The sequence below is a fragment of the Lipophrys pholis genome (genome assembly GCF_963383615.2).
Source record: "Lipophrys pholis genome assembly, chromosome: 9".
Taxonomy (NCBI): Eukaryota; Metazoa; Chordata; class Actinopteri; order Blenniiformes; family Blenniidae; genus Lipophrys; species Lipophrys pholis.
The window spans coordinates 16,375,026-16,390,533 of NC_137639.1; the positions used below are offsets into that span (position 1 = coordinate 16,375,026).

General features: G+C 38.6%; 1 protein-coding gene across 2 annotated transcripts in view; it reads right to left on the reverse strand.

The window, feature by feature from the left end:
* The window catches only part of adcy2a (adenylate cyclase 2a), a 58,938-nt gene that overhangs the window by 14,396 nt on the left and 29,034 nt on the right, over positions 1-15,508 (reverse strand). The window contains exons 4-18 of one of the 2 annotated variants that reach the window (XM_080472429.1): positions 10,587-10,736; positions 8,331-8,479; positions 8,109-8,220; positions 7,799-7,926; positions 7,464-7,622; positions 7,223-7,355; positions 6,964-7,140; positions 6,826-6,869; positions 6,558-6,638; positions 6,401-6,470; positions 6,047-6,144; positions 5,512-5,596; positions 2,424-2,561; positions 1,199-1,318; positions 912-1,096 (exon numbers count right to left, since the gene is read on the reverse strand). In XM_080472429.1, the coding sequence (XP_080328555.1) occupies positions 912-1,096; positions 1,199-1,318; positions 2,424-2,561; positions 5,512-5,596; positions 6,047-6,144; positions 6,401-6,470; positions 6,558-6,638; positions 6,826-6,869; positions 6,964-7,140; positions 7,223-7,355; positions 7,464-7,622; positions 7,799-7,926; positions 8,109-8,220; positions 8,331-8,479; positions 10,587-10,736 (1,829 nt within the window). Of the gene's footprint in view, positions 1-911; positions 1,097-1,198; positions 1,319-2,411; positions 2,562-5,511; positions 5,597-6,046; positions 6,145-6,400; positions 6,471-6,557; positions 6,639-6,825; positions 6,870-6,963; positions 7,141-7,222; positions 7,356-7,463; positions 7,623-7,798; positions 7,927-8,108; positions 8,221-8,330; positions 8,480-10,586; positions 10,737-15,508 lie in introns of both variants that reach the window. The other variant, XM_080472428.1, reaches the window with a different exon arrangement.

The window sequence follows — 15,508 nt, forward strand, 5'->3', positions numbered from 1 at the left end:
AGATTGACATGTTAAAATATGTAGTTACTTAAGTAGTTCCTGAATTTATTCATTTTATTATATCTATACATTTTGTATTCATTTATTGGTCAAATGAAGAATTCAAGCGTTATTGGCCCTTCAGATCTCCCTCAATACGAAGACTCATCTTCTTTCCAGTTTTGTGTCAATAAAACTATTTACAATACAATAAAACTCCATTGAAAACAAAACATAGGGTGTCAAACATAAAGCCTGTGTGTAAAACCCAGACTGCAAAGGGGCTCCAATCCAGCCACCAAACCACCCAGCAATTTGTTATCATTTCAAAGAAGCCATCAACATTTTAACATAATAAGTTAGTGAGTAGTGGACATAGCATAGACTCAATCTAAGATATCAGTAATGCTGCCATAAAATGATGATGCCAAATGCAGTGGTTTTAAAATAAAGTTTTTTTGTTTTTTTTAGACGTTTCACTATATGTTGACTTTTTAACAATTTTTGCTCCTAATAATTTGGTTTTGCAAAAACAAACATAAACTTTAAAGTTAAAATTTTTAAGGTTATTATGGCACTATTTTACCGGTTCAGCCCACTCAACATGCCATTGGGTTGAATGTGGCTCCTGATCTAAAATGAGTTTGACTCTCTTGACCTGCACCATGTTTAACTCTTGCTTTCAGCTGTGCTTTGTTGTTTCCCCACAACTGGTGTGTACTTGTGTGCCACCACTTGACTTTTCCTTACCAAAGATCATGTTTTGCTTCAGACTCTATGTCTGTTTCTTGGCTCTTATACCCACAATCCCCATTACAGGTATTTCACTGAAATAGAGCGATATGGGGAAAAGACCGTCAGGCCATACAGCACCCAAAGCAGACTTTAGTTTGGTTATCAGCTTAGTTTCTGTCCAAGGTAGTGAAACCTACCTGTCCAGGATTTCCGTCTTGTATAGGAATCTGCTATATTCATCCAGCAGAGAGGCATGTGTTTGTAGGATGATGACATTGTAGACCACCAACGCCGCCAGCATAATCATCATCTTCAGCTCGTAGTTTATCCTCAGAAACACTGAGCAAGAAATCAAGCCCAGGATGCAACTGTAAATTAAATACTAGAGAGGACAAGAGGCAGGAGGGTTTGTTGATTACTACCAGTGTTAAAAAAATAAAAAATAAAAATAAACATGACAATGAAAATGTTTGTTTTCACTTACTGGAAGATAGAAATTGTTTTTGCCAGTAATGGTGATTAGTTGCCCGTTGGAGTAAAACAGTGTTTCATTGGATGAATTGTGAACAGGAACTGGAGGCTGCACGTTGTCTTCTAAGAAGAACTGGGGGGGGGGGGGGGGGTGGGAGACACATGAAAAGAAACCCTGTCTTTGTCTCTTTTTAAAGAAGTCCCATGAAATGTTCCACTACATTTCACCACTGAAAACAAATCACAAAGTGTATGTGCACTTTGCAAAACACTGTCTGCTGGCTTCAGCATGTAAAAAGATGAGCTCGTCTGCATTAAACTCGCAGGGGGAACATAGAACCTTGTTAGATAAGAGGCCATTGGTGACAACCATTCAATAGTGTCCTTTAAAGTGAACCTGCAGGATAAAATGAGGATTGGCTGCCCCACTGAGCAAAGCCAAGTTAATTTGGTTCATCCGCCTTGAGCGACTGACCCACGTCAGACGCAAAACACGATTATAATCTCTGGAATCGATTCGTGTGAAGGTCTGAACCGGGGTCCTGACATTGTGCTTTATCATGCAGCTTCCTTTCAAGCCCCAGGCTACCATTCTACCTTAAGCCCTCCTCCTTTAGGTTTTTTTTTTTTTGGTCTCTTTTTGCTCTACAGAAATAAACCTTAATCTAATAAATGTTCAGATCAATGAAGAAGAGCCAAATAACATTAAAGATGCAATACACTCTCATTCTTTATCACTCTGTGCACATGATGTTTGGACTGTTATACAGTGCAGGGCAGAAAGCCAGCTAGACAGACACGTGAAAAAAAGCAATCTAACATACGTGTTTTTCTGCAGGTGATTGTATCGTGGAATATCCAATATAGCTGACAGTGAGTAAACAAAGTAAGCACAAACCACAATAATCAATACTGCACTCAGAAAACATGCTCTTGCAGTCTCCAACTATGAGGACCGAGGCACATTAGCTCCTCTGACAAGTTCCTTCATTTAATTGAAATTACACAAACTAATATGACAGCAGCATTTCCAGAAATTCTGATTTAGGTTTGCCCCCCCAAAAAAAGAAAGTCCCTGCTGATAGTTATGTTTGCGCAACATAAATATATATTCCATTACATACTAATTGGTTTGCATTTAATAACACAAGTGTTATCTGAGGGATACTTTGCTCCTGGAGACGCTCCTACAATGCTTTCTCCTTCCCTGAGTGGTGTACCTGAACATAATAGCTTACCATGTTGAAGACTGCCATTATGAGTATTAGAGCTGTGGTTGTCATGGTGAGAGTGATGCGGGGCCATGGCTTGTTGGCAATAATGACTGATGACCTCAGCAGCCACATCCAAGAAGTCGAGGCGCTTTTACTGCAGTGCTGCAGGGACACAACAACAGACAAACATAAGAATCTCACAGGACAAGAGGACTTAGGAGCCAGGATGTGGTGCAGCAGAGTCACTGTGCACAGAGGAAACAGACTGAAGACCCACCACTGAGCTGACACACACGCACACACACACACACAAACACACGAAAAGTATTGACTAAATTGCCTCAGTAGTGCCAATTAACAAGTTGAAGAGCCAAACAGTTATACAGAGTGGCCCTCTATCATATGGAAGGCATGCAGTGTTACATTTCTAAATCCATCATGAATGAAATCATGTGGAAAAGGTCACTGTGAACTGTTTTTCAGTGATTGCATGTTCTTCCTGTGGATTGTCTCTGGGTACTCCCCCACCATCTTTGAAAGTCTAAATACATGCGTGTTAGGTAGGTGATGACTCTAAATTGACTGCATGTTTGATTGTGTGTCCTTTAACAAAGCGGATAAAGAAGATGGATGGATAAATAAGGAAAAGGTGCACAATACAGTTCCTCATATTGTTCCACGTGTGACAACCTTAATGAGCTCTTTTTCAAACCCTTTATAGAGTTCTTCTACTTAATTTTTTTTTTTTTACTTTTCAATACACATACTAAAACACTTTTTAATACTAAAACAAAATAATATTTGTCATATTTTAAAGAGAAATGAATAAATCAATTGTGTTGGTGCACCAACAGAGGAAGGAAGAGACAAAACACAGCTGTGTTTCTATTACATTTGTCATAAAGTATTTAGAATTCTAGAAATCCCCTACAAAAGCTCATGTCCAAATAGTAAACACAAGAGTTCATGCATGTATTCTTTATGATTAACTTTCCTTCATTGGTTCAGTTAAGTGTACTAATTTGCTTGATAAAGCTGAAAAGCACTGCATCATTATTTCAGTATCTTTCTAAACTGGGTTTCTATTAATGCTCGTATAAAAACATGCTGGACCTCTGCAGATGCTCGTAAGGTCACTACAGTCAATTAATTTGCTTCTTACAGTAATACTGCAGCATAATGTGTTTCATATTGAAACATGGAGACAAAATAAACCTAAATTATTAGTTTGATCATCTCAGAGCAATATCTAAGCATAGCTGAGGCTGAGTGGCTTTAACAGTTGAATGTCTCAGGGGTGTGGATTACAACACACTATACTAAGGATGGCAGACCATTATGAGCATCGGTGAAGGTCGGGGTTATCATTTTGTACTGAAACTGAGACATGTGCATGATATTTTCTAATTTGTCTCAGTGCAGTGGTTAAAATGACAATAGACAGGGCTCGAATGAAACATGTAAATGAGACTTAAAACAAACCAAGAAAAAGTGCCGGAGGGGTTGAAGAAACATGATGTGGGGTCACACAGCCAGCAGAAAATACAACTGGCTAGATTAGGAGGATTTTTTTTAAAGATTTGCTTTGTCAGTCTCGTTTTAATTTGGCATCCGTCTATTTGTTTTTATGACTTTATACAGCAAAACCCAGACAAAGGGCAACAGATCTCTACGAGTCCAAGAGACAATCATTCACATCTGTGGACAATTCAGAGTCAATCAATTATCCTCAAATGCACATTTTTTTGTCAGTTGGAGAAGAACCCACACATACTCAGGGAGAACATGCAGGCACACAGAAAAGCGCCCACTGGACTCAAACCGAGAGTTACGGGGGAAATGCAAAAAAACTAAAAATCCCTCATCTCTCAAGCACATAAAGGCAGACTATCTAAACCAGGATTTAACTTAGTTTGCTCACCTGTTCTATGTTAGTCAGCTGATTTTCAACAATCATAAAGCTTTCAGTCATACTCAGTTTGTTCACCTCTGTTTCATCAATGATCTTCTCTTTTGACTCAAGGCTGCAGTGAAGGAAATGAATGTGCTATTTCACACTAAAAGACACCTCCTCTGCAAATCCCATCTAAGAAAGAGGTGTGTGTTTGTATCCCAGAGCCAATTGTTTCCAATTAAATGAAGAAGAAAAAAACAAAAAATCATTAGCTTGTCGCTGATTTAGATTATTTCTCTATAGAAATTGCAGCAAAACATACTCATCCAACCGTTCAAAAAGTAAAGCCAAAGCTCAGCAGTATGAAACAACATTGACACATATCAGCAGGGGGCCTCTCAGCTTTAGGGGCAGAGTGCTGGGTTCGGTTTCTGAGTCTCAAGAAACATCCACAGGGAATTTCCAAAGCAAACATTGCATCCTCACCATCAAAGAATTAAAAATCAGACATCGAGCACCTTTAATGTTTTAATGCTCATTTCTTTTTCCTCTCATTGTTCCTCCTTATTATGGCTTTGCATTTATTTTTACTTGACAGTATTAAAGAGGGACTTGAAGTCAGTATTTATCTTCTTGCAGTTATTTAGACATTTCCAGAAATTGCTCTGTTCTTTCGAAACGTTTTTGGGCCAATTTGACTGCCAGGCATATTTTAGGAGGACTTAAACTTTATCAAATGTGTCAGGGACATTGGAGAAATGGTTGTAACCTTTTCCAAAATTTATATTCTCACAAATGTATGACATGCTAAATATAATATGTTCGTGTACTAAAATAAATTCGGCAATTATTAAGATGTACAATAAAAGAAATCTCATTTTACACAGTTGAATTTGTTCATATTCATGGAGGTGGAAATTAAGAAAGAGAATTTAGAAAAGCACAGACCAGCACGGGACATGTGAGCCAGTAGAGAAATTGATTACGTTTTCCTCCAAGGTCACACAAGAGTGCTACTTCTGTTCACCTGAGGGGCTTTTAATGGGCTGTTAAGCTTCCACAGGGGCACTTGAGCCACTCCTGTGCCTGTGGTATAGTTTTAGGATAAGGCCAGAAGAGCTCCATTAGGCAGTCAGGACATCTCGATTGGATTTTAATGAAAGTGGACTGAAATAATCATACTTGTAGTAAATTAATTGAGAGAAAAAGACCATTTACCAGGAAGTGTCCGATGAAACATATGAAGAGGATCAAGGAAAGGATGAGAAAAGCCATTCCAAAGGATATTCCCAAGACAGCTGTCCTACAAAATAGGCATACATATGGTGAGATTCAAGACTGGCACCAATCTCAAGCCATGATTAAAGGGGACAGTCAACTTTTCTTTCTTTTCAGATCAACACCATCTTTCTTGTTGTAATTGTTTGTTTGAAAAAATATTAGTATAAAACACGGTGACATTTTAGATAAAATTGGAATAATAAAATCGGGTTTACAACAAAACTTTAGAAATGAAAAAGGTAAGACTTAAACATAAACCCAAATCCCCCCTCAGATTTAACGATTACTCAGTTTATATACTTGTGCTCCAAAAAAAATATATATATCTGGTTTTTGAAAATGGACTTATCAAGGTACAAAAACACAAGCAGAGTTTTAAATATTTGATAAGAATCGATATGCATTTGTGCTCACAGAACCGATACATGTTAACTCATTAGTATTGAGCCAAAACAAAAGGACAATCACGTACTTTGGCAGCACGAGTATCTGCACGATAAAGATGCAGAAAAATATCAGGCAGGCGCAGGTGATGTAATACTTGAAGGCAGGCAAGGTTGTTGCTCTGTACTAAAAAGATGAGGAGAAGGTTAGACATCAACAAAAGGCTTTTGAAAGCCGATAACAGAGCCACTTCAGAAACTTCTCGGCTGCACACTGAGGCACGACACATCTCTGCATGATTTACAGGGCTTCAGAGGAAAGTGAGCAACAGAACGGGCACCAACAATACGCTCTCTAACAATACGCATCCTTTGTGACAACCGCACCAACATTATCCCACAGAAAGGGACAAAAGAACTGATTTGCTGATATAGTTTCTTACCTCCTTCTCTAAGGATTTGTTGTGAAAGAAGAGCGATATCCTCTGAATGTCTTCAGACTTGAGCCACTGTCTGGATTCATTAAGACATTGATATTGATCAAAAAACAGCAACAAAAAAAAGAGAAACAATAATGTACCTTTACATATGCATGCTTACTTTTGTGAATTTATCCCATCAAAGGTCCTGATCATCCTCTCATTAAGTTCTTCCTCAAATCTCTTCTTTTGAGATTTTGTCCTTCAACAAGGAACAAAAGGTATGAGGCAAGTATGAGAACATCTTTTAAAGTTCACGGGATCCTATTCAAAGTCATCAATGCCTTAAGCAAAAATCTAGTTTTATTAAACATCACATTTTTTGTCTGTGTGATAAAAAGAAAAAGAATAATCCTGTAAGAAATGATGCTGTAAAGTGAGCAGCTTGCCTCTCTGATCTCCTCTGGAAGTGATACTGCCCCATAGGCACATCCTGAAAGCAAAGCAGGAGAGAGGGAGGTTATCTCTTTCGCATGAACTTTTCATGCCCTAAATCACAACATGAGAGCAGCAAAAACATTACACACTGCAGTGTTGATCTTCCCGTTCTCATTAGTCATGCTGTCTCTGTGGTGCAGGTTGGCAAAGGGCTTGGCGGCTCCCCATGACTCCAAGTAGCGTGTCATCCTGACTGAAGCTCTCATCTTCGCGCCATCCAGAGTGTGTCTGGGTCGGTAATGATGCTGTGGGCTCCGACGCTCCACCTGGACAAACACGGAAATCAAGTGATCCAACAGCATTTCTCTCAACCCCCAGTACAACTCTGTGATGTGTTTTGTACAGCACCTTTGGGTTAATGACCAGATAGGTGATGACCTCATGTTCCTTTAGGTAGGGATCTCTTTCTTGTCCATCCCCGTCTTCCACCTTATAGGCACCATTTAGGTGCTCCAGTGTCACCGATGTGATGTGGACTCGCCTGGATTTAAAGATTTCAATCCATTACTATGAACATAAACACATTTTGGTTTTCCTCAGGGAACATAAAGTGCAAATTAAGATTAATTTCTCAGACTTTGTCACTCACCCTGGTACACCTCCTGCCTCCATGTGGTTAGCCAGTGTGACATCATGTGACCACACGTCATACTGCCACTTCTGAAGTCCAATGACACCACATAAGACGTTCCCAGAATGGACGCCGACACGCATGTTGATGTCGACCCCTGTGGCAACTCGTACCTTCCTGTCGGGTATCAAAAGTTAAAGGTTATTGTGGACAAAGATCCATCGCTGATGTACGATCTTGCTAAATAACCATGCATGTATTATTTTGCTGAAACACTATTTAACACTGTGTGTTAGAGTGTGACTAACAGAACCATATAAGTTTAAAAAAATAAATGTTTAGCTGGAACTTACTCAATGGACTCACACATGTCTAAACCCATTTTCACACAGTTGTTTGCATGATTCGGCAGCGACTCGGGCAGGCCAGACACACAGTAGTAGCAGTCACCAAGAATTTTAATCCGCATACATTCATTTTCCTGCAATAGTAAAACAATATTTAAAAAAAACATTGTCAATAATGAGGTCAAGTGTTAAGGGATTTTAGGTTCGCAGCAAATATTTTGCCATCAGTCAATGATATACACTATATACATTAGTCAAAAAGAAAAATGATTTTATGTATTCAGAAATACAATATAGCAGATAATAAAGTCGTTACCTTAGCAATTTGATCAAATTTGCCAAACAGCTCGTTCAGCATGTGCACCAGCTCCCCAGGTGAGCAGTCACTGGCCAGCCGTGTGAATCCAACTATATCAGCATAAAGTATGCTACAGATAAAAAAAAGTTATAAAGTTACAAAAGTTTCAACACCCTAATCACACACTTCTCTACTTGTGAGAATTCAGAAATAAATTTTTTTTAAAAAAACACTACATGCCTGACGTTAGTGTGCCTCTGGACATAAAGATTGTGGAAGTTGTTTGTGTTTTCAATTTGGCCAAAATTTGGACCCTTGAGTCTCTGAATGATTTCAGCTTTCATGACACGTGCGATGTGAGCTGGCAGCAAAGACAATAGGAGACGCTCCTAAAGGTGATAATAAACAACAAGAAGTTAATGCAATTGAAATCAAGAAAAACAAAGTGGTAATTACATTTTTCTATTTAAGATAATACTTTTACAGCAATTCACAGGTTAAAAAAGTATCAGCTAAACATGCTGTATACATAAAGATTTAATAGATTACAAAAAAGTGTGCTCAGAATTTAAGCCTAATTTTAGCCCTGTAGCAACAAAGGCTACATCACAATTAAGGAGAGAAAGTTGGACGATCTGCAGTCCTGCCTGCATCAAATTCACACGATGCCTTTCGAGTAGAAGTTACATCATGGGACATAAATAAACCTGTAAAATGTCAAAAAGTCACATGAAAATCACAGTAAATGAATAAAATCACACCGTCAGCACAGATTGTATACCTGGGAGAACAGTCTCAACACTGACATGGCAGATGTACACATTTGACAGAGAGTTTGAGGAAACTTCATGTGTTGTAAGATTACAATTGGGAACTTTCACTTGTCTCTAAAAAAAAACTTTCAAATTTTCCAGCAAATGGATATTTAATTGAATTCAGTCAATCTACTTTTTAATATATTAACCTATGATGACGAGAGACAAAAAGCCTTCAGTGGCCTCCATTAAAGCTTCAAGTGCGAAATGAAAGTCAATTAGACATTACAGTGCGTCAGGCTGACTCCCTGGTACTCAAAGTTATGACCGGTCTTACGATCTTCATATGTGTGTGCCACCCGTTCCTTTAATTTAACAGGAATTCAGTTTAAGTTTCACACTGAAGCAACTTGCGAGCAACTTATCTTGGGGTGAGCAGAAGTTCAGAATCGTAGGAAACACTTATAATAATCCAATGACATTTCCACCTTGACAACTGCTGATCGTATCACTGCACTGCTCACACTCAGAGGATCCTACGTGGAGGCTGATGCCTACCAAAAAAAAAAAAAGGCTTCCAGGGATTTGGGCTTGTGATGAATTAACATCGTCCCACTTGGGCCACTCAAACCGAAAATGTATGCACTCACTGTAGTACCGAGCACTTTGGATAAAAGCATTCAGCAAACAGCATATATTATGAGAGCACTGAGCGCCCAGGAGAAATGTACCTCTGCACAGTTACTACCATCTGTCACAGGCAGCAGCAGCACTCCAGGGCTACTGAAAAAAAAAACAAAAAAAACCTGCTCCTCCCACAACATTTCCAGCCTCGCTCGTGGCATTTCAAACAACGCAAGCTGATTTCACAGAGGGAAAAACCAGCTCCACCAAAAGCCCCAGTTCTCGGAACAACAGCTGGATTTACCTCTATCTGACAAAATAACTCCCCAAGTAAATCCGGCAGCTGTTGCAACGAGCTGGCTGCTTCCCAGAATCTCACATCAGCAAGCCTTCATCAACACCTTGCTAATATCGCACATGATGAAACTGCATGGCAGGACAGCAGCTGCACCAATTCAATCATCCAATCAGTGCAGAACATTCATCCATTTATCAATCTATCATTTCTGCCTCTTTATCCAAGTTTCGAGTTGCAGAGCTAATCCTGGCAAAAGGCGGCGTTTTACCTGAACCGGTCACCAGCCCAACAGACAAACACACTTGTATTCACACCTACAGTCCATTTATCTAACACAGACCGCCCAGGAAAAAAAAAACACACGCACACACGCATAAACACATCAAACTCCTCCGAGGCAGGCCTTCAAGCATGGACTCTAACCAGAGGTGCACTCACTGTGAGGAGATATTGCAAGCCACTACACCACTGTTGAAGCTTTAAGTAGAATATGGCCAAAAATATAGGAAGTATGTTTTATGTAATACACTGTTTCAACTGGTCTAACTTTTTATATATCAAAGTTGCATAAATGATTGCAATGTCCCATTAGCTGAATGAAACAAACGGAGAAATCCGATTCCAAACCTGATCTATTTTGTTTTATCAACAAACTGAACTGCGTGTTTATCTAATTAATACCCGAGCTTCTGTTTTAAATCTAAAACTCGTTGTATTCACCGTCATCGTGACTGGGACAGATTCTTCTACTTGCGCTGCTGTATGACTTTTGCTCGCTTGTTTCACTTTCTGCTCAGTAATGGTTATTGATTATTTTACCTGCTGTCGCTTCTCAAACTCCAGCTTAATAGGGGACTTGATGCAGTTGCAGGTGTCCTCGTAAGTCTGTTTGAGTGCCAGCTCCATCAGGTGCTTGTGGTATGCCCCGGCCATGTTGCCACACATGAAAATGATAACATTGGCCAAAATCTGTGCAGGAGTAGAACACAGACATGTAGAACTGGTATCAATTAGATATATTCTACAGCAATGATATGAAAGTATGTTGGTGTTCATGGGTGAATGAATATCAGATGTACTGGACATATTTATAAGAGTAATAACATATTGTATAATTCCAATATTGGTGTCTATTAAAACAATGAATGAAACAAACCATCTCAGGAAGGCAATTTCTTCCCCAGCATTCATTCTTTAAATGATAGAAATACTCAATAAAACAGAAAGTGCAAGTTCTAAGATGTACTCAAGTACAAAGGTAGTAGTATCTCCATAGCAAGTCACTGTAGACTTGACTTCAAGCTGATTGCCCCTCCCGCTATAACTTGGATTTGAACCCAGGTTACTCTAAAGTAAAGAAAACTTAAAAAAAAAAAAAAAAAAAAAAACTTTATAGATGCACATTGTCTTTTTTGAAATGATCTTGAAGTCTTTTTCGGGTGATGGTGTTGCAGTGAGCACATGCACATGCTGTACATATATCAATCAGCAACTATATTAATTAAAAAAAAAAAATCTACAAACATTTCATTCAAAACTCCCATTTTGGAAATGCAGTTAAATGCTGTGATCATCTTACTGTAACTCTGGAGTAACGAGGCTGTTTCATAAATGTATTATTAAGGAGCAGGAAATCAGAGATATTTGTGTTCAGAGGTAAGGACCGAAAGTAAAGAGTTACCAAAGATAGAACCAGATAAGTAAAATACAAATACCTGAAAAATCAGGAACCAAGCGACAAATACTTTATCGCTTGCCACCTCCTATTTTTAGTAGCTATATTTTACATAAACAAATACACCTTTATTCAGTCTGTAAAAGGAAGTCAAACTGTATTTTTGTTCCTGTTCCATTGTGAAAACAGTGACAGGTTTTTGAAGTAACGTGTTGTCATGACACAGATCCAAGGTTTGAGATAAAGTGCTAAAACTGGAAAAGAAAGTAATAAAGCGATCATCGTGAAGTGACACTACTTAAATGCACAGTGGCACATAAATATGCAGCTTTCATTTCATTCACTGGGGATGAGTAATCTAAAAGAAATTGTCTGCACAAACTGAAGGCTGGAGAAGATTTCTCATCCAGAGGAAACACACAAAGCGATGTGAGGATATAGAACTCGACACTGGCCCTGCTCAGTGATTTCCTAAAAATAGTCATGTATTTTTCACTTCGCGTTCATCAGGAAACAAGGTAAAAGAGAGACGAAAAATAAGTCTTAAATAAACCCATGCAGTGACTAATCGTGTACTTAAAGCTTTGTCTGGATTAGCAAATTTCTCTGGAGTTGATCGCACAGCAGGAAGACCGAACGTGCCTTGATTAGTGTTGTTATGGAGAACAAAAATACAAGACTTTGCGATTAAAAATGTAATAATTTTGGTGACAAAGCTCATAGTGTATTCAAATCATATGTGAAAGACTGAACATTAAAAACTGGGGTCATTGTGGCAACTTAATCACGACCCTCATGCAAAACCCATTTTCACTGTCCCACTACTTTCAATGACGAAATACATTTGGATTTTTTGTGTCGACACAGAGAATAGAAAATTTAGAGTGTTTGCAAGATAGCAATGCTGTATTGCGTACAGTGATTCATTTTGAGGCACAGTCCTTACAAACAGAAAATAAACCTGATGATAAAACCCCAATCATACAAGTAACCTTGTCCTACCTTCATTCTGTATAATTCTCCAAAAATCCACAATACAAAACAGCAAACTGCTGCTGTGCACAATCGCTGAGAGGTTTAGTCTCTTCTGTTCATTTCCATTTCTAAACATGCCCTGATTTTCTCATGCATAACTCATAGGAGCACTATAAAAGTAGCCCTATTATAGAAACAATTATGACAGGATGCAGCCTGTGATGATACAGTAGGTGAATGCATAAAGACCAGCTAAGATAACCTTGGTCTCAATATTTTGAAACTTCTAACAATCTAAACATTTACAGCCACTGCGTTGTAAAAGTATTCCCCACCTGTCCCTCCCCGCCTATACACTGTCCTCTTAACGGCCTCTAATTTCTAAAACTTTGACTCCCGACTTTTCTTTTTCACTCTCAGTCTAGAAGCACACCACCCTGTAGTTGTTCAAAGTGTGAAAATGTTTTAAGCGGAAGAAAAAATGAAGAGATTTTGATTGAGGCGATGTTTTCTCATCAGCATTCTTCAGAACCGCCATGTAATAAAAACCAGTCTCAACCACTCTGAGCAGTAATAGACTATATACGGACAAATGAAGTTGTCCTGTATGATTAAAGAACACATCAAACACTAGGAACACATCAATGATGTGCCTGTCACTGCTTTATATCCGTTCAAAGCAAACATCAGGGTCAGAGGCCAAATACATGAGTGTGTTCCTGCTGGCTGTGCTTCTGTTCACCTGTATTCACTGTATCTGGGACAGATGTCCTTCTCACCGGCCTGTGCTGAGTTTATTATCTCTCCCCTGCACATTTCCAAATGCTGAAAGAAGACACAAAGCCGTAGGTATTTTTCTACAAATTAAAATGTGCACAAGGCTGGTTTTGTTCGCCAGCGCCTGGTTTCAATAAAAAGACTGACAAAATAGTCTGAACTTCGTGTTGCGGGGCAGTGTCCAGAGAAGAGGGTTCAGAACAGAACGCAGACGAGTGAAAGCAAACACAAAAGAAGATAAAGGCTTTTGTAAGGTACTTTAAAAAGGGCTTTTCTGTAGCACATAAGTTGAATAACATACTTGATGATTTCTCGATAAATAGCATTACATCATCAGAACATTGTAGACCTTGAAGCATATTGTACATGTAACAATACGGTATATGACAGCATCTGAGTCGCCAAGGATATGTCTGCTATCCTAGGTCTATATTTCTAGGAAGTGTGATTTGACTCCTCAAAAAATAGGTTTTTGTCTTTTTTTCCCCAAAAAACTGTTTTTTGGGGGTGGGGGTTGTTTCATTGGAATTGTACAAAAACAAATACATATAATCTTTAATAGTGACGTTACCCTTATCCAGAGGGGGGGGGGGGGGATCAATAAACTCCAAAACACTTGATTTGATGCATATTGTGTTTTCAGTGCTCAGTATACCACACTCACTTAAACGTGGGTGTTGCTATATCAGCTGACAGACGTGACCAGACATCTTCTCAACAATCTCAAAGGTCAGTTGTGTGAACACACAGGCTATGCACATCATTTGCACCTTGCTGGTACTCAATTACAGATAACAGCAGGGTTAGGGGAGCGTGACCTCTCACGGGTTTTAAGCCCTGCTGGTGGAATCTGGAATCATCTACATCAGAGAGTTTAGCTCGATGACGACTATTTTTGCTGTTATTGTTAAACCATGTGCCGACGAAGACGAGTTGCAACAGTGTGCAGGTGATTCCTGCGCAATGAATTTCTTGGCGTGAGTCAGTGGACTGAAAACTCTTCGTATTTGTCTCAGTCAGTCCTTGATTGTTCTCTTAAGTCATCAAAACAGTTCAAAATGATTTCTAGAAAAGAATAAGAAAACTATCAAAGAATGTGTCCAAATTATTCTTTAAATAGCCTTATATTAAAAAATGACTATCACAACGACTAATTAATTCATACTACTACTAACATAGTATAAATATAACAGTGAGCAGAATTGTGTAAAAGTTTTGTTTTAATGCCGAGTTGCCCGATGACAACAGAAACATTTTGAAATATGATCACATGCCTCTATGAAGCAAAACTGCAAAAACGCTATTGTGCATCAATAACAAAGTTCACACATGACAAAGTATTTCTAAATGTTGCAATCGCAGGAATTTGGATCCAGCTTGGCTTTCACCTCTTCAATAAATCAAAGCAGGCTCATTAGTAATCCAATGAGCCAGCATTGTAAAATGTAATGGACTTGACACAGTGAGAATGTCAGCATGATTCCTTCTCTCTCGATAGCCCCCTGGGCAGTTTGTGGCCACACTTGAATAATCTAACTAAATAAAGTTTTTCTTGCTGCTTAACAAGCTGTTGATTAAATAAATGCACATGTGACCACACAATGAATGCAGAGTGAATGTCATATGTGAGTATGTGCATTCTTCTTTACATGCATTAGACATTCTGGTGTTAATAACCACCAGAATGAATACAATCCCAGCTATGAAAAGACTGAGAGTTATCACTGAGCGATCATATTAATATGTGCCAACAGTATGTTGAAGAAGTCAATTCATGTTGGAATACCTGCAATGCTGTATATTTCGAAGGCTACTGCATCTACATTCATATGAATGTGTCATCAACTGGATGACACACCTGCATTTTTTTAAAAGGAAAATCTCAGCTCATGTTTGAGTGCAGCCAAACAAAACAAAACAAAACGAACAAAAAGTCAGAAGGCTGAATGTAAATTAAGCAGGAAAAAAAGCATTAAATAGCTATGATTTTGCTTACACATATATGCATTTTTCATGACTCCACAAAATATAGGGAGAGACTAAGTTTTTTTAAATTCTGTAAATATCTATGTGAAATAATCATAACCTTAACTGGAGAGCTCCTCTAAGTCATATAGTCTGCATATTGTCAACATACTGAGTTTGTATTTTAAGGTAGTTCGGTAGTCATTTACACAACTGCATTGATGAAAAAAATAAATAAAAAATCCCCATCACTGTACAACCGGAGGCAATTAATTGGGTGTGTATCAGGTAGTGTATCGTCAAAAGTGTGACAGACAATTTGCCAACTGATTAAACAGCACGCTGCCGT